At 40.2% G+C, this 19,629-nt stretch overlaps 1 protein-coding gene across 1 annotated transcript in view; it reads right to left on the bottom strand.

Annotated features, from left to right (window-relative positions):
• The window catches only part of SNX6 (sorting nexin 6), a gene marked incomplete at its 5' end in the record, with an annotated part of 48,469 nt that overhangs the window by 1,023 nt on the left and 27,817 nt on the right, over positions 1 to 19,629 (bottom strand). Inside the window, 5 exons of the mRNA XM_039534202.1 lie at positions 10,896 to 10,981; positions 14,097 to 14,256; positions 15,188 to 15,274; positions 16,677 to 16,716; positions 17,392 to 17,467. Of these exons, the coding sequence (XP_039390136.1) occupies positions 10,896 to 10,981; positions 14,097 to 14,256; positions 15,188 to 15,274; positions 16,677 to 16,716; positions 17,392 to 17,467 (449 nt within the window). The remainder of the gene's footprint in view (positions 1 to 10,895; positions 10,982 to 14,096; positions 14,257 to 15,187; positions 15,275 to 16,676; positions 16,717 to 17,391; positions 17,468 to 19,629) is intronic.

Below are 19,629 nucleotides of genomic sequence, written 5' to 3'. Positions count from 1 at the left end.
GGTCTGTTGTCCTTTCTTTTAGAGTTAAATTCTCAGTTGTAAAAGGATGACAGATTTGTGTGGAAGATATTCTTTCAGGTGCGCCTCACTCAGAAAAGATAGTAATACTACTATTGTCAGAAGATTCCCATAACAGAATTATTTATATTATTCAAGTAATACAGTGTATATCAGTAAAAATAAACTAGACAGGAATTTCTTTGATATATTTATCTTGGAGCAATTCAGGAAAACAATCAATTAAATGCCCTAAACCAATCATTTAAAGGGTGGTCCTATCCTGAAAAATTACAAAAAGTGGCACCTTATTCCTCAGACATGTTCCATGTGTGTTATCACTTTGGTAGTGACAAAATAAAAAGCTAACTTGTTCGCACTGCAGAGACAGCAGCTATAGAAGAGTGGTTATCAGAACTGTTAATCAAGTTTAAACTGCAAGGCCAAATCTATCCCTAGTTGTACAGATGTAAATAAAAACAAGTTGGCAGGCAAAATCTTCATTACTAGTGATGTAGAAAGCAACAAACAACTTGACTTTCGATCCCAGACTGAGTTTACAGGGCTGGCAGTTAGAAATATATATTTACTTACAAATTAATCAAGTATGGGCTGGAAATCAGTGAGCTAACTATAGAACCCAACAATGCCATTATTAGAAAACGAGTTACCTTTTAGAATTTAAAGGAAGTTAAAAGGCACAGTGTGCTGGCTATCATCTGTTTTACACATCCCATTTCTAGCAATTTCAATTATCTGGCTCTGTTCTACAGTTACAAATTGTACTGAGTTTGTACTCCAATCTAAAGCTGAAGAGTATGGGCAAGAAACAGGAATTGGTAAGAATGAACATCCTAATATTTCATCTAGTCCAATGAAAGATGGACAGACAAAACCCCATAATGAACATATACCCTTGTCAAGCATGTGGACTGATGAATTTTATAGTTTTAAATTCTGTTCTTATTCAAATCCAGGTCTTTCTTGGTAACTATTGTAGCAGTGAGTTCCATCACTTTATGTATGATCTTAATTTCAAATTTGATTTTTAATATAAAGAAGCTTTTCATATGTTAAAAAAAATCTACTGCTTCTGTTTAACCTGTACAATGACTAAGATTCTTGGCATCTCCTCCTCATTCTTCTCCTCTCCAAATTAAGCAGTTCAATTATGTATAAAAGGCTTCATATTAAAAAATATATATCTCACAGCCATCTCCCACTGTTGATTTTGTTTCCTTTGCCCTTCTTTGGAGAAATGAGAATCATGTCAGTTAAAACTCCAAACACCAGTCTTGTCTGATCCTTTACCCCATCCATCCTCCACTCACTGGCAGCAGTCACCAGTACTCCACAAGAGAAACTAAGTTTTTCCTGTTGTGTATATGAATTACACCAACACAGTGTTATGTCCACCCTTCCAACTCATGTAAGGTGCAGGGAGAATCACCTATGTTGCTAGGTCATAGGAACTCAGGAGTCTGAGGCCCATGTTGGTAGACTGATAATGGCAAAGGCTGATCTTTGCCCGATGCCAGAAAGGTGAATGAGGTAGAGTGGAGCCTATAGTATGCTGGCAGAATAGACAAAATGTGTGTGTACTGTATATGGATAGTAATACATGAGAGATTGTAGCCTCTGGCCTGTAACAGGAGGATCTAGTTGCCAGCCTGGTATATGTAAAACATGTAAAAATAGAGGATTTTGGATTCCAGCCATTCTACTGAACAACAGGCACTCTCATATCAACATGGGGAAATTATGTAGGAAACTCATTAACATGAATGTTAATTAAATCCATGCATCAGTGGGAAAACAGATCCATTCAAGTTTAAGGAAATCCCAACATTGCCATATTAGAATGCATGTCACTTCTGACAAGTGGTACACCACTTAACTTTTCTGATCTGTGGTGATGGGCATTTTTTCCCCTTTCAGAACAGAACAAATTTCATATTCTAAAAATAGAACAAGTTTCATATACTAAATCTTTCAGATACGCATCACTCATAACTCCTATGTTTGGAGAAGACAACAAAAACCTGTATTAATGTAAGGCATACATGTCAAAACTGGGTTTTGTCCCACCTTACATACACATTTGAGTATCTAAATTTAATTGCCAGATCAGGATTCTGTAATGAGTTGTTGATTGAACTATGTAAGCTGCACTCAAGTTGCACTGTTTATCCTCACCAGTTCCAGAGTATGACCACCACCTTGTTTATGAACTGTAGTTCAAGTTCAATGTTACAGAACTAAGATGGTTTTAAAGTGGTAACCAGGTTTACATGTGACTTTCAAATGAGATAGCCAAACATTAAATACAGACTTCCACACTTACAGCTCAAGAGCTTTTATATGCATAATATATTGAATTTGTGAACCGAGTGAACTGCGAGAGTTGCGAATCGAGTGAGTTGCAAACAGAGGAGAAGCAAACAGAGGGAGAATGCCTAGGAACTGAACTATGGTGGGTGCTGCATTAGTGGGGCTGTGTTGTGAGCTAGAGAGGTGAATATCTGACTGTCCGCTGTGACCATGTGTCTGACTGGTGCTAGTTGCTGGCTGTTTGACCGGGTGTTTGTTTTTTTAAAAATTGTGGCTGTTTGACCATGTGGGTTGTTTGTTTGAACAGCATTTCATAGTCACTATCACTGTCCTGGTCAGGTGGTCGATAATAGATCCCTACTGTTATATTCTTATTAGAGCAGGGGTCGGCAACCTTTCAGAAGTGCTGTGCCGAGTCTTCATTCATTCACTCTAAGTTAAGGTTTCGTGTGCCGGTAATACATTTTAACGTTCTTAGAAGGTCTCTTTCTATAACTAAACTATTGTTGTATGTAAAGTAAATAAGGTTTTTAAAATGTTTAAGAAGCTTCATTTAAAATTAAATAAAATGCAGAGCCCCCTAGACCGGTGGCCAGGACCCAGGCACTGTGAGTGCCACTGAAAATCAGCTCACATGCTGCCTTCGGCACCCGTGCCATAGGTTGCCTACCCCTGTATTAGAGCATGGAATTACTATCCATAGAGATTCTATGGAACATGTGGATTCGTTTAAGATTTTTACTTCATTTGATTCTACATTTTCTTTCACATACAGTGCCACTGCTCCCCTCCGCTCAACCTGTTCTGTCCTTCCGATATATTTTGTACCCTGGAATGATTGTGTCCCATTGATTGTCCTCATTCAACCAGGTTTCTGTGATGTCCGTTATATCAATATCCTCCTTTAACACGAGGCACTCTTGTTCACCCATCTTATTATTTAGACTTCTAGCATTTGTGTACAAGCACTTTAAAAACTTGTCACTGTTTATTTCTCTGCCCTTTTATGATGTGTTAGATTCTTTTTTATGTCATCCATCTGCCATCCAGACCAGGAAACTCGAGAAGCGTGCTGCTTGGCTGGAGCTAGAATTCAGGTTGTGACAGATTGTCTTCCAAGACTGATCAAGCCCTTGGACCACTACCCCTTCCTACTTCTCCACGTGGGCACCAATGATACTGCCAAGAATGACCTAGAGCAGGGGTCACTTCACACTATGTGGCTCTAGGAAGGAGGATAAAGGAGTTTGAGGCGCAAGTTGTGTTCTTGTCCATCCTTCCTGTTCAAGGAAAAGGCCCAGGTAGGGACCATCTAATTATGGAGGTAAATGCATGGTTGTGCAGGTGGTGTCGGAGAGAGGGCTTTGGATTCTTTGACCATGGGATGTTGTTCCAGGAAGAAGGATTGCTAAGAAAAGATGGGATCCACCTAACAAAGAGCATCTTCGCAGGCAGGCTTGCTAAGCTAATGAGGAGGGCTTTAAATTAGGCTCACTGTGGGATGGAGACCTAAGCCCTGAGGGAAGTGGGGACGTGGGATACCAGGAGGAAACATAAGGAGGAGGGTGCAACAGGGGGGGCCTCCTGATTCATACTGAGAAAGTAGGGAAATCGGCTAGTTATCTTACGTGCCTGTACACGAACACAAGCAGCCTGGGAAACCAGGAAGAACTGAAAGTCCTGACAGTCAAGGAACTATGATGTGATTTGAATATCAGAAACGTGGTGGGGTAACTCACATGACTGGAGCACTGTCATGGATGAGTATAAACTGTTCAGGAAGGGCAGTCGGGGGAGAAAAGGTAGAGGAATTGCACTGTATGTAAGTGAGCAGTATGATGGCTCAGAGCTCCAGTATGAAACTGGAGAAAAGCCTGTTGAGAGTCTTTGAGTTAAGTTTAGAGGCGAGAGCAACAAGGATGATGTTGTGGTGTGCGTCTGCTATAGACCACCAGACCAGGAGGATAGACGAGGCTTTCCTCAGACAACCAACAGACGTTTCCAGATCACAGGCCCTGGTTCTCATGGGGGACTTCCATCACCCTGACATCTGCTGGGAGAGCAATACAGCAGTGCACAGACAATCCAGGAAGTTTTTGCAGCATGTTCGGTACAACTTCCCGGTGCAAGTGCTGGAGGAACCAACTAGGGGCCGTGCTCCTTTTGACCTGCTGCTCATAAACAGGGAAGAATTGGTAGAGGAAGTAGAAATGGGTGGCAACCTGGGCGGCAACCTGGGCAGCAGTGACCATGAGATAGTCGAGTTCAGGATCCTGACGCAAGGAAGAAAGGAGAGCAGCAGAATACGGACCCTGGACTTCAGAAAAAGCAGATTTTTTACTCCCTCAGTGAACTGATGGGCAGGATCCCCTGGGAGGCTAACATGAGGGGGAAAGGAGTCCAGGGGAGCTGGCTGTATTTTAAAGAAGCCTTATTGAGGGCACAGGAACAAACTATCCCAATGTGCAGAAAGAATAGCAAATATGGCAGGCGACCAGCTTGGCTTAACAGGGAAATCTTCGGTGAGCTTAAACACAAAAAGGAAGCTTAGAAGTGGAAACTAAGACAGATGACTAGGGAGGAGTATAAAAATATAGCTAAAGCATGCAGGGGTATAATCAGGAAGGCCAAAGCACAATTAGAGTTGCATCTAGCAAGGAATGTGAAGGGTAAGAAGAAGGGTTTCTACTGGTATGTTAGCAACAAGAAGGTGGTCAGGGAAGGTGTGGGATCCTTACTGAATGGGGGAAGGCAACCTAGTGACAGATGACGTGGAAAAAGCTGAAGTACTCAATGCTTTTTTTGCCTTGGTCTTCACCGACAAGGTCAGCTCCCAGGTTGCTGCACTGGACAGCACTGTATGGGGAGGAGCCCTCAGTGGTGAGGAGCCCTCAAGTTAAGGACTATTTAGAAAAGCTGGACATGCACAAGTCCATGGGGCAGGATGCAATACATCCGAGGGTGCTGAGGGTGTTGGCTGATGTGATTGCAGAGCCATTGGCCGTAATCTTTAAAAACTCGTGGCCATCGGGGGAGGTCTCGGACAATTGGAAAAAGGCCAACATAGTGCCCATCTTTAAAAAAAAAAAAAAAAAAAAAAGGAAGAAGGAGAATCTGGGGAACTACAGGCCAGTCAGTCTCACCTCAGTGCCCAGAAAAATCATGGAGCAGGTCCTCAAGGAATCCATTTTGAAGCACTTGGAGGGGAGGAAGATGATCAGGAACAGTCAACATGGATTCACCAAGGGCAAGTCAAGTCTGACCAGCTTGACTGCCTCCTATGATGAGATAACTGGTTCTGTGGATATGGGGGAAAGCTGTGGACATGATATACTTTGACTTTAGCAAAGTTTTTGATATGGTCTCCCACTGTATTCTTGCCAGCAAGTTAAAGTAGTATGGATTGGATGAATGGACTATAAGGTGGATAGAAAGCTGTCTGGATCGACGGGCTCAATGGGTAGTGATCAACTGCTCAATGTCTAGTTGGCAGCTGGTATCAAGCAAAGTGCCCCAGAGATCAGTCCTGGGGTCAGTTTTGTTCAACATCTTCATTAATGATCTGAATGATGGGATGGATTGCACCCTCAGCAAGTTCACGGATGACACTAAGCCGGGGGGAGAGGTAGATATACTGGAGAGTAGGGATAGGGTCCAGAATGACCTAGACAAATTGGAGGATTGGGCCAAAAGAAATCTGATGAGGTTCAACAAAGACAAATCCAGAGTCTTGCACTTAGAACGGAAGAATCCCATGCACTGCTACAGGCTGGAAACAGACTGGCTAAGTGGCAGTTCTGCAGAAAAGGATCTGGGGATTACAGTGGACGAGAAGCTGGACATGAGTCAACAGCGTGCCCTTGTTGCCAAGAAGGTTAACGGCATATTGGGCTGCATTAGTAGGAGCACTGCCAGCAGATCAAGGGAAGTGATTATTTGTCACTGGTGAGGCCACATCTGGAGTATTGCATCCAGTTTTGGGCCCCCCACTACAGAAAGGATGTGAACAAATTGGAGAAAGTCCAGCGAAGGGCAACAAAAATTATTAGGGGGCTGGGGCACATGTCTTATGAGGAGAGGCTGAGGGAACTGGGATTATTTAGTCTGCAGAAGAGAAGAGCGAGGGGGGATTTGATAGCAGCCTTCAACTACCTGAAGGGGGGTTCCAAAGAAGATGGAGCTAGGCTGTTCTCAGTGATGGCAGATGACAGAACAAGGAGCAATGGTCTCAAGTTGCAGTGGGAGAGGTCTAGGTTGGATATTAGGAAAAACTTTTTCATTAGGAGGGTGGTAAAGCACTGGAATGGGTTACCTAGGAAGGTGGTGGAATCTCCTTCCTTAGAGGTTTTTAAGGTCAGGCTTGACAAAGCCCTGGTTGGGATAATTTAGTTGGGGTTGGTCCTGCTTTGAGCAGGGGGATGGACTAGATGACCTCCTGAGGTCTCTTCCAACCCTAATCTTCTATGATTCTATTAGTTTACTTTCTAGCAGTCACAAGCTACACAAACCTGCATAGTTTAGAACTTCTGGAGGTTTTTACTTGTCTAAAAAGGTACCACAGTAACAGCTTTACCCTCTACTGGCAAAGGAGGGTAACAATTTAAATTCAGTTTTCCTTTTAGTTTTCCCTTTAGATACACTTTTAGATTTGTATCTGGAATTTACATAATCCCCCTTCCAAAAATTCAGTTCCAGAGAGGGAGCACGAGGCCTGTGTCACTCCCCATCTCATCAATTCTGAGAAAGATAAGGCTTTGAGGTACAGTGGACATTATTTACAAATCTACAGAACTTTTAATGAAAACAAGTTCTTATTCATAATTCCAGCATTTGGGAGGAAGGTATAAAGAAACAGCTTCTGGTGTTCAGTCAAATAGTAAGGAGATCGAAAGCCTGCCCCATACTTTTCATAACAGAGAGACATACCCTTAAAGTTTTACTGGTCCCACCACTGACGTTATCAAAATAAGCCTTAGTATCAAAGCCTCCTATCTAATGCCTGAAGGGTCATTGCTGGGGTTTGTTTTTTCCCCTCTCCCACACACTATTTTAACAGTTCCTTAAAATGAAAATCCACCAGAGCCAAAAAAGGATCTCTTATTAAAAGTGTTATTTGGAGGTCTGAAGCAGGTTTTTACCAGCATTCCATTTTGCCAGTGACTGTATGCCTATTATGACCATTCCAGAGATAGCAATCTAAAATCTGAGAGAGGCAAAGACAGCTTGATCAGAACATTTCTACTTTGAATAAGCATCTCTTGACCACAGCCAAAACTATTCAAATGATCATTTTGAAGTTTTAAGTTTCCTTTGGATTGTTCTGAAGTAGTCAACTGCAATAATTTGATTCAACAGATCAGAGGAGTATCTAAAAATTTAAAGGTGGTCAATGGAAGCTTAAAGGTAAATAATATAACTACAGTATCTTGCTACAGCTTTAGTTTCTCTTTCATATTCTGTCACATTGTTAAAACAAAATTAGATTATGCAAGGGCATCAGGAGTTACAATAATTTCCTGAGATCTAAAAGGAATGCAAAATACATTAGCATTTTGTGCCACGAGACAGACCAACAAGCACTAACAGGCTTAATAAAAGAATTTAATTAACTAACTTAATCTAAGAATTGGTTTTATTTCATAACCATAGATCAAGTTGATCAGAATTTTCTATTATGCATTCCCTTGCTCCATTAACAACGCTGTCTGCAGATCACATCGCTAATGTACAGGTATTATAAGCTTTGCAATATTTGACAAAGCAGGACTTGGATACTATCCAAAGGAGTAAATAGAGTGCTAGAGTTGAGAATGGAAAACAGAGCATTAGGTCAGAGACAAAGTGGAGTCTGAATTTATCAGTTTTTTCAAAGGTCTGAATCCGTGGCTAGCATTAGCATTACTGTTCCCTGGAAAGTATGAATGCAAGTGAGGAAATCTGGGTAACTAAATCACTGGAGAGGGAAGGAATTTGCAGCATACATTAAAGCAAATAGTACAAAAGGAAGTACTATAGACTCATGACTACGTACAGATTCCAAGAAAACCGTCTATGCTTAGAAATCTAAGTTCTTATTGATTCAAATAAGAACTCAGTATTGGAACACAGTATTTGGATACACAATGTCCCCAATTCCCATCTCTGGTAAACTAAAAGCTAAAATTTTACACCATTCCCAAAATATAAAGCATCTTTTGGACAAAGTGAAATGAAGACATTCAGGGCACCCCCCAGGTTTCTCTGTGTGACAGAGGCCCAATGGCAAAGGGGTAAACTTTCCACACCACTCACTAGCACACCATTTTCATAGAGGTAGTATGTGAGGTCTCTAGTGAAAGCTTGTAACCTATCGATAACCACTGCGAGATGTGTGTATGAGTAATATTTAAAGGAATAATGTAACTACCTTGAAAGTTATTCCTTACTGTCCTCAAGCAAAAGTGAGTCCCCAGGGAATAACATGCTCAGGGAGGGCCCATTAAAGTGGAAAGGAGCTGTCTCCCTCCCTGGCTAGCAGAGTACGTACTGTATTGCTCAGTTGTCTACCTTTGCACCAACACAGAAAAGTCAATGGAAAACCATCAAAGAAACTATAATCATGAAAACCACTTGAAGTGAAAAAGGAACAACAGGACAGTGAAGAGATTGCCCACTCTGTGAATAAAGACAAAAGACTGATTCAGTATTGGGGGGGGGGGGGTACGGGACAACACTAGACCCATTCACCGAGGAGGTACCTCAGATAAGCAGGGTTGCTTCATGAAAGACTGTGTCCTAGCTACTTGGAGCTAGCAAGCACTGTAAAAGACTGAACTTTGAGAATCTACTTTATTAGATAGGAAAGGTAACTATTAATAAGTTTAGGCCCTTGTTTGCATTTTATGATTTTGCTTCGTATGTATCCACTTGTTTCCATCACTCACACTTGTTCCTATTTGAATCTCTATTCTTTCTTAAGTTTCCTTTTGTTTTACTATAATTGAACTCAAGTGCTGTGTGTGATACACGAGTGGTGGCCTAACGTGACACTGGTAAACTGGGGGACACTGTTCCTTTGGGAACAGAGGATCTGGGATTTCTGTGGATATTCGGTAGTCAGAGGCTAGATACCACAATGAGACACTTGGAAGGGACTTGGGAGCTGGGGTGTATCTATTGTCAACCTGCAGGGCTGGTATAGCCCAGAGGAGAGTGCTTGAGTGGCTGACAGGCTGGCTGTGTGAGGGAACTAACATCCAGCGGACAGAAGAAAAACTCCCTTGCACTGGAGGCAGAGCGTAACAAGGTGACTCTCAATCCTGGGTGCCCCAAGAAGCATCACACTCAAACCAATATAAAACAAGAATTTTTTAAAATTTAAATTTCTTTAGATGGCTAAATGTGAATCCAGCCATAAGAATCTGATCCATAAGAATTAAGTGAAGAGTCCCACATATTCTAGTACATAAATACATATTGAGTTTAGTTTAAGATGGATGACAAAAGGATAAAGAAATGCAAAAAAGTGTACTTGAAAATTACATTTGAAAAAGCCATTTCCCCTCTCTGCATTAAAAAGGCATCTAATCTAAACTGTTTTACATCAAACTGAAATGTCCAAACCAATTTAAACAAAAGTCGCATGGATGTACATTTTTAATAGATCTACACACTTGCTTGAATTTCAAGTGTCTATCCCTAATTTCAGCCTAAAATATTCAAAATAGAGCCCCTCAGAAATAAGGTTTTAATGGAATCAGTAGCAAGTACAGACAATGGTAACAGTTGAATAATGCGAATTCTGAAGGAACAGATGGTTCAAGATAGGTTTTCTGGAAAATCCCTTGGAATAAGACATTATAGCCAGTGTCTGCAGCTTTGTCAAAAGCAGTAAGCTATTATCTCCATAAAGACAAAAAATAGTTGCTCAAATGCATTTAAATGACATTTAAGGACAGTGCACTTAGGTTCTTTTGGGGAAAAATAATTCACCTCCTTAAAACCATTTAGCATGTTCAGTAAATTATCTGCAACTGAAGTTTCTTAGTCAACATCCTATGCTAGTGAACTAAAAAAAACCAAGGCTCAAAGGTATATTCAAGAATCTATACACAGATCTGGCCTCAGTGTCTTGCTCAGTGACAGACTTCCTGTATGAGCTTCGGGCATATTTTCATACCTCATTGGAGGGGGACTGAAAGGCTAAAATCCACTAATAATGGAGAAGGAAACTCAGATATTATGCTAATGAGAGTCATACAGGTACCTAGACAGATACTATGGGCAGCGATACTATAGTCAATGCATGAGATTTTTTATGGGATAGAAATGTTCAAAAAGAACTGAAGGCACTTAGGAGCACAAGTCCCATTCAAAGAGTGTGCCTGCACCCCTATTCTCCATAGTTTACAACTTTATAAAAGTTAGCCTTTCAGCTGAAGCTGCTCATACTTCATATCAGCGCCGACTGAACTTTTTGGAGGTGGATAGTACATTACATAACTCAGAAATGACCAAACTGATCTTATCCAAGTATATACAACATGGAAAAATGGATTTAAATACCAACCAGAATAGGTTTTGATTACCTTAGCATGCTTCAGTTCCAATTCTGCAAGTTCCACTAGATTCTTTCGGAATGCAGCAACTCTTCTTGTTTTAAAGTCTACAAGTTCTGTAAAGTATAATTTGGGATTCCATTAAAAACAGTGTCAGTGCATTCAAGCATTACAACATTTTCCTCTTGGGATGGGGAGGAAAAAAAAAAAAATCAATCACAAGTTTAAGACTAAAACCAAAACTTGGGCTCAGAGCTATTGCAGCATTGTTAGGGTATGTCTATATTGCAATTAAAAACCTGCAGCTAGTCCGTGCCAGCTGGCTCAGGCTCAGTGTTTGGAGTAAAGGGCTATTTAATTATGGTGTAGACATTTAGGCTCAGGCTGGACCCCGGGCTCTCAAACCCTACGAAGTGGGAGGCTGCAGCCCAAGCTCGACATCTATTCTGCAATTAAACATTCCCTTAGGCAAAGCCCCTTGATCCTGCGTCATCTGTCATGAGCCTGCTGTGCGTGTCTAACTGCAGTGTAGACATACCGTTAGAGAAGGAGCTATTTAAAGTGTGATTGTGCTGGCTTCTCTTAATCATAATTTTCATATATGTAAAGCTCTTTTGGAGTCAGATAGTATGTATCCCTTTAAATTTAATATTTTAATTTTTTTTAAAGTAAGGCTGTCGATTAATTGCAGTTAAATCACATGATTAACTCAAAAAAATTAATTGCGATTAAAAATATTTATTGCGATTAATCGCAGTTTTAATCACACTGTTATACTATAGAATACCAATTGAAATTTATTAAATATTTTGGATTTTTTCTACATTTTCAAATATACTGATTTCTATTACATCACATAATACAAATTGTACAGTACTCACTTTAAATATTTGTAATAAAAATTATATACATGTTAAAATGATAAACAAAATAAATAGTATTTTTCAATTCACCTCATACAAGTACCATAGTGCAATCACTTTATCGTGAAAGCGCAGACTTTTTTCTTACATAACTGCACTCAAAAATAAAACAATGTAAAACTTTAGAGTCTGCAAGTCCACTCAGTCCTACTTCTTGTTCAGCAAATCGCTAAGTCAAACAAGTTTGTTTACATTTACGGGAGATAATGCTGCCCTCTTCTTATTTACAATGTCACCTGAAAGTGAGAACAGGCGTTCGCATGGCACTTTTGTAGCCAGGATTGCAAGGTATTTTATGTGCCAGATACTCTAAAAATTCGTATGCCCCTTCATGCGTTGGCCACCATTCCAGAGGAAATGCTTCCATGCTGATGACGTGCGTTAAAACAATAGTGTGTTAATTAAATTTGTGACTGAACTCCTTGGGGGAGAACTGTCTGCCTCCTGCTCTGTTTTACTGCATCTGCCATATATTTCATGTCATAGCAGTCTCGGATGATGACCCAGCAAGTTGTTCATTTTAGAACGCTTTCACTGCAGATTTGACAGAACTCAAAGAAGGTACTAATATGAGATTTCTGAAGATAGCTACAACACCTCGACCCAAGATTTAAGAACGTGAAGTGCCTTCCAAAATCCGATCGGGACGGGGTGTGGAGCATGCTTTCAGAAGTCTTAAAAGAGCAACACTCCAATGCGGAAACTACAAAATCCGAACCACCAAAAAAGAAAATCAACCTTCTGCTGGTGGTATCTGACTCATATGATGAAAATGAACATGCATTGGTCTGCACTACTATGGATCGTTATTGAGCAGAACTCATCATAAGCATGGCCACGTCCTCTGGAATGGTGGTTTAAGCATGAAGAGGCATACAAATATTTAGCATATCTGGCATGTAAATACCTTGCAACGCCGGCTACAACAGTGCCATGTGAACGTCTGTTCTCACTTTCAGGTCACATTGTAAACCAGAAGCGGGCAGCATTATTTCCTGCAAATGTAAACAAACTTGTTTGAATGACTGGCTGAACAAGAAGTAGGACTGAATGGACTTGTAGGCTCTAAAGTTTTACATTGTTTAATTTTTGAGTGCAGTAATTTTTTGTACATAATTCTACATTTGTAAATTCAACTTTCATGATAAAGGGATTGCACTACAGTACTTGTATTAATTGAAAAATACTATATTTTATTTTTACAGTGCAAATATTTATAATAAAAATGAATATAATGTGAGCACTGTACACTTTGTATTGTGTACTGTAATTGAAATCAATATATTTGAAAAATTGGAAAACATCCAAAAATATTTATATAAGTAGTATTCTATTTTTGTTTAACAGCGCAACTAATCGTAATAAATTTTTTTAATCACTTGACAGCCCTAATTTAAAGATTAAATTCATTCTTCTCTTTATCACTTGCCCCAGAAACTTGACTTCACTCATGAGTGAAAGCAGGCAGGTGAAGGGTTCTGCAGAGAACACCAGAGCAAAATTAACTTGAAGAACAGCTGAGGCAGGTAGTCTAAAGACAATGTGCTTGTCAGAACACTTCAGGGGCTAACAGGATCTTTCTCCAAAGAGCCACCAACTTTAGCAGATTTACAAAGCCAAAGAATTTTAGCGACTGATGTGGATGGGGAAGCAAGGTGGGCTCCAGGGGCTAATTTAGGACAGGGAATGCTGACTGGGTCAGAAGACCACTTCCTCAAGCCAACTTTAACCCAAAGGGGGAAAAAGACTTGCAGAAAGGAGGCAGCACACTGAACAGTCTCTTCTCCAAAGGAGGAGCACCTTTCACCCACCAAAGCTGCTTCGTTTGGGACAGAGCTCCAGTACTAGCATCCCCAGCAAAAAACTCCCCTCACTGGCTCCTCTGTTTCTGACCTATAACCACCTGCAATGAGATGTGGCAGTCAATGAAAATCAGCACTGAAGTGGCTAGGCAGAGTTGTGCAAGGCCATTTCAACAGAGCTTGACAAAATTGTCTCTCTTCACTATCTGCAGTCAGTTACACTTTTGTGCATGTCAAAACAAGTGACGACTTAGTTACTTGTATCTTGATTTGAGGAAATTCAGCCATTTAAGCATCATATTGGTACCAGAAAGACCATTAGTCTTTAATATTGAAGGAAAATACTGTTAAATGTCCTCAGATAAGTCACAAATAAATACAGATTAAAAGCAGAGAAAATTCAGAGCAGTAAACATATTCTAAATGTCTGAAAAATTGAGGCTATTCAAGAAAACAGATTTTTTAAAAGTGCAAATATAATGTGTGATCAAAGATTGCTCAAATACCTTGTTTTGCTGATTCAGATATTTTTTCAAATTTCTGACAACATACTTGCTGAGTGGTTTCAGCTTGCAGCACATCTTTATTTTTTGCTCTTGCTTTATCCAATGCCTTATTAGCATTTTCATAATCCACTAGTGACCTAGATCTTCTATATAGGAGATCCTGCAAAAACGAAGTATAAGACTGTATAAAATCTACAATTACCTACTGTTGGATATCTTCAATTTTAGCCCTAGATCAGAGCGTAGACTACCTTGTTTTTTTTCAAGATTTTCATTTTATTCCTGCTTGTTAAGATTATTCTAACTTTAGTCATGTGAATATAGAAAAACAGATCCTCCCACCCCAGCAACAAAAAAGAACATAGAAATTCCCACATCGGATCAGACAAGTGGTCTCATCTAGTCCAACATTCTGTCTGACAGTGGGAAACACTAGAAGCTTCAGAGGATGTTGCAAGAAACTTAGGAGAAGGCAGGTATGGGGAATTCCATGTCCTCCCAGAAGATCAGAATCAGACTACTGTTTAGAAATAGTACTAGCCTTCTGTATTAAAAAAATGTAAACAGCATCCATCATCACCACCACCTTTTTCTGAATGTGGACAATTTTGTAAACTGCTTCTTCAAACTATTAGAAGGAAAACAGTTTCCTCCCACACAAAGCACATAGTTTTGGAACCAACTTTGCCTATAATAAAGTTTTATTTAAATTTGTTGTTTTAATTTCAGTGATTTTAGAGTATATGAAACAGTTGTCAAACTGTATGACTAATTTTCAATTAAGCACAACAGTTAGAATAGTTTGTGAATTATAAGTAGTTTAGAGAATTTTTCAAAGTCACTCCTTCATTGCTTCTAAATCCACAAATGATATTTAGCCTTGCAGATGGGAGCAAACAAAATTTGACCACCATTTTCTTAAGAGTGAAGATCCAATGTCATACTGGGGGAAGAGGGCAAAAATTAACAGGCTGGAGATTTTAGTATTTTTCCTAATCCACCGAATTATTGTAATTTACATTCACTTAGGTGATCCCTAAATACTCTTTCAAGTAGTGCACTACCTCATTGAACATAAAGCACAAATTCACCTTAGCAGCTTGCGATTCCCTTAAATAATATTTCAGAAGGTCAGAAAGCTTAAGGTCTTCATCTGCAGACACCCGTGCCTCTATTTTCTGGAAGGGGAGGAGAAAAAAAAAAGTGATATGCCCTTCTCAAAACATCTGGACTCCAATTTTTCATTTGTTTGATGCAAGTACAGGTGCAAATACTCGCAAAGCAACAGTGCATGACGCACACAGATATTACCACTTTCAAAAAATCAAGGTTTTTAGCATAATGTGCTAGGTATGCCTGTTTGTCTTATAGGAAGCCAGTTTTTAACAGGGACGTTGTTCCCACTTTCAATGGCATTTATTGTATACTGAAAAAGGTAGAGAAGTTCAAATAGCCTCAGAGGAAAATACACAGTCTCATCATATGATCTCAACAGAACATAAAAATTCTGTCTTAACTCCATATCAGCAATTCAAGTGCAGATACTCTTCAAAGAGACCAATTCCACTGTATGAACTGTCTGGAAAGGTCAACCAGTTCTGTACAGTTGCTGGCACCTACCTTCATCTCCGACATCTATAGTGTTAAAATGTTATTCCAGTAACACATCCAGCTTTGACCAAATCAGTAACTGTGTTCAAAAAGTGCACTCATGAAGTTGAATCTCAGTGATGAGAAGGCAATAAACTGATTCAACAGTCTGAATAAAATATGTACCTAATACAGTATTGCTGTACCCGTATGTAGTTAACAGAACAGGGTAAATCATTTATCTGAAGAAACATTCCTGATTCAGAAAGTCTTCATTATTCCATGTCTGCATAAACCAATAGGTTTTAAAATATTCATGTTTACTAGCTATTTACATAACTAATTTGCTGACCTCTCAAATGATTGTTGCTCAAGGTCCCAACTCAATATTTTTAAAATTTCCTTTTCCATTAGTGTCCTTTCCACTCAATCTACTGCATTATACTCTTATTCCTGATAGCTTTCTCATGGGATAGTAGAACTTGGAGGCAATCTTCCTGCATGCTCTTTCAAGTGCAAGTCTTTTAAAATCACTTCTGTTGCAGTAATAGACAAAAAAAACTTTGAGCACTTAACATTTTGGAGGACTAGCTCCCCTTACTTGGCAAAATTAATGTCAGGCCAAAAGGTAGATAAACCATATTCTTTGAAGAGCTCTGTGTAAGCTTGTCCCTTTCACCAACAAGTGGTCCAATAAATATTACCTCGCCCACCTCGACCTCTCTTTTACCCTTTCACACAGTCTACAAAGTCATTTTTAATGTAGTTTTATTTAAAGACTAAACATTTACTTTAAAAAGCAGTTTGAAAATCCTAACACACTATCTTCCTCCTCACCACTGCCCAATGCTCAAATACTTATCATAAAAAACTCAAGCTGATCAAAAGACCACTGACTCCAAGATACTAATTGTCAGTATCATGGCACACACGGGGATATATTATTACAAACAGAAGTTTACATCTAAAAATTGATTTAATGATACATACCCTTGTTTTGTCAAATAACTCTGATACCTTCAGAAAAAACCTGGGAACGAAACAGATACGTATTATGACTTTAATGGTTTTCAGTTCAATTGCCAATCAATGATCTAAATAACCTGATCACAAAACCAAGATTTGGTACTGCAACTGGTGTATAGTATTACCAGAACTGAGGTGAATTGACAAATACCTGTACGTTAACTTCATATATAGCTCCTTCCTGCAATAATGCCAAGGACAACTGATATGGTTAAGCCTTCATTTTCACAAGCAAGTTTCATAGAACATTTTTTTAAATTGCCTAGGTTTAAGTGTGGAGAGTCCCAAGAGTACAATTTAGTTCAGAATATCAAAAGACCATTCAACATATTGGAGACAATTACCAAAAGCTTGAGTGAGCACAAGTCTCCATGTGGATGCATACTTCTTGTTTTCAACTCTAGGGAAAGAATGGGGATCCACAATGATGCCACTTTTCATGATCGCTCTGCTGTGACTATGACAAAGCGTGCAAATACCCAGATCTTAGACGTGCTCTTGTCATGCCTTACAATCTGCTTGCTATGCATATGGGGAATGGTAAGGGAAGAAAAAGAAACCATTCTTTTGGATGTTATTCTTTCTCATGGACTCATTCCATTTTGATAATGGAATAGACATCAACCCTGGGTAGCAATCTGTCTCATAATTTAATCACTTTTAACAATAAAAATCTTACTTGCACATATCTGTGGAGTCCTGTGTTCCTAATGTATATAATGAAGAACCAATTCTATTACAGTCATCTGCAACACCTAGAAAGAAAAAAAGAACTTAAGACTGAATATTTCACTCTACTCTTGTATGAATATTATTTCAAGAAGCACAAGTTATTTCTTCAGAAATGGATGCTTTTCTAAAAGGTATGCTCTAGTTCAACCAGGAGTTATGGACTTGATGCAGGAATTACAAGATGAAATTCTGGGAAGCAGCGGCCCCAGCACCCTAGCTCCATGCATTGCCTCCTCTCCACCCCAAACCCTGGTTCTGCAGCTCCCATTGGCTGGGAACTGCAGCCAATGGGAGCCGCAGGGGTGGTGGCTGGCTGCCAGTAGAGGCAGCATGTGTAGCTAGGGAAGCTGAGGGAGGGAAGCCCCCTCCAGGTAAGCAGCAGCTCCAACCCCAAGCCCACCCACACCCAAACTCATGCTGCCCCAAGACTGCCCCAGCAGCAGCCAATGCAACTGACCCAGGGGCTGCCCAAGCTGCTCAGGTGGCTCCACATGTGACAAACATGATATACCACGGTGTGGACACAGCCTGCTTTTCACTGCAGCATGTAGCTACACCTACCCTACATGCCCTCACCAGTGGTGTGCCTTTCAGCTTTCAGCTATTTGACACAACTGGAAAATTTCTTGACTCACTTTAGCTTGAGAATATAAAAAAGTTAATATTCTTGTTCCGATGGTAGGTACTTCATCACAATATATTACAAAAAAGATACAAAAAGTTTGTAGTACAGACCTTGTTTTAACAGATTGTTTTTTGGACCACCTTCCCTCTGACTCACTATTGTCTATCAGCCTGTGGAGCTACTATAATAGCTTATATAGCAGAGTCATAGTAGGAAATTATTTATTTTAATCAGTCTAAATCAGTGGTTCTCAAACTTTTTTTTTCGCGGACCACTTGAAAATTGCTGAGGGTTTCGGCAGACCATTTAATGATCTTTCCAAATGTTGTTTGTACCATTAGCTAACTATTGTAAAGTGATTTGGATAAAAGCACTATATAAAAAATAAAAAAATGTTTGTTCTACAAATAAAAGCACACAATTCATATTTTAGTATCAGTTGTCTTACCTTTCTAATGTAATGGATGTGCCCTCTCTCCCCCGCCACTGCAGCCCATGAGCTGGGGCTGGGAAGGAGGCGGGGGGGGTCTCTCTCCTGCCATAACAGCCACAGAGGTGAGGCCGGGGAGGAGGGCCATCTCTACCTGACAGCTGCAGCCCTGGAGCTGGGGAAAGTTGCCTCTTTCTCTGACCACCGGAGCCCTGCATGTCCCAAATTCTCCCTACCCCCTCTTCTCACCCCACTGCCCCCTCCCACCTACCCCCTAGTCTCCCCAAGGCCATCACCTCACCTTACAGGTGTGTCTTCTCCAGGATCCAGCTACCTAATTAGTGGAGCCATGCCTTCGTGGCTCCACTCGTTAGGAGGGTGGCCCTTCATTCTCTCATATGCAGCTGTCCAGGTGTGCACCTGAGAGGGAACTATCTGTGGACCACCTGAATGGAGATCACAGACCACTGGTGGTCCGTGGACCACAGATTGAGAACTTCTAGTCTAAATGATATTTTAGTGTAACTTAACAGCTGGAAGTGAGACACGACAACTCCTTGCGACACTCCAGCTCTCTGGAGATCATTAGTAAGCGCTCCACGGACCACGCTTGAGAATCTCTGCAAGATTCCTGAGGTCCATACTCTACTTCCCTAGAAAGAACTTTGAAGGAAACCATCAGTCCCCAGGCTCTGTTTGATTGGACTGGCCACTACGATACCTCAGAATGTTGAGAGCCATGTGTTTCTCAACCATTAGGATCAATGAACCTTTGATCTCTTGAGTTTGGTCAGTCTCTTGCTACCAGACCCTCATATTTTTGTGGTACATTGGAAATAAAACCAGGAGAGTTACAGATCCTGCCCTGGTCCTAGTCAGGTAATACCCAAGGGCCTTCCTGATGTCATCTAGTATGGCATCTAACCTCTGCTAGACGTGAATAAATTTTAGGGAAGAATACAAGAAAGTTAAGGGTCTGATTAAAATTGAAACCTGAAACCACTTTAGACAGGAATTTGTAGTGAGGACACAGGGCCATTCTTACAGAACATAAGTCATAAGGGCCTGGATCTCACTAGCAATCTGGGCTGATAATGCAGCTATGCAGAATGCAATCTTCAGATAAACTG

The sequence above is a fragment of the Mauremys reevesii genome, linkage group 4 (genome assembly GCF_016161935.1).
Source record: "Mauremys reevesii isolate NIE-2019 linkage group 4, ASM1616193v1, whole genome shotgun sequence".
Taxonomy (NCBI): Eukaryota; Metazoa; Chordata; order Testudines; family Geoemydidae; genus Mauremys; species Mauremys reevesii.
The sequence above is the reverse complement of the archived record's forward strand: the minus strand, read 5'-3'. Positions and strand labels throughout refer to the sequence as shown.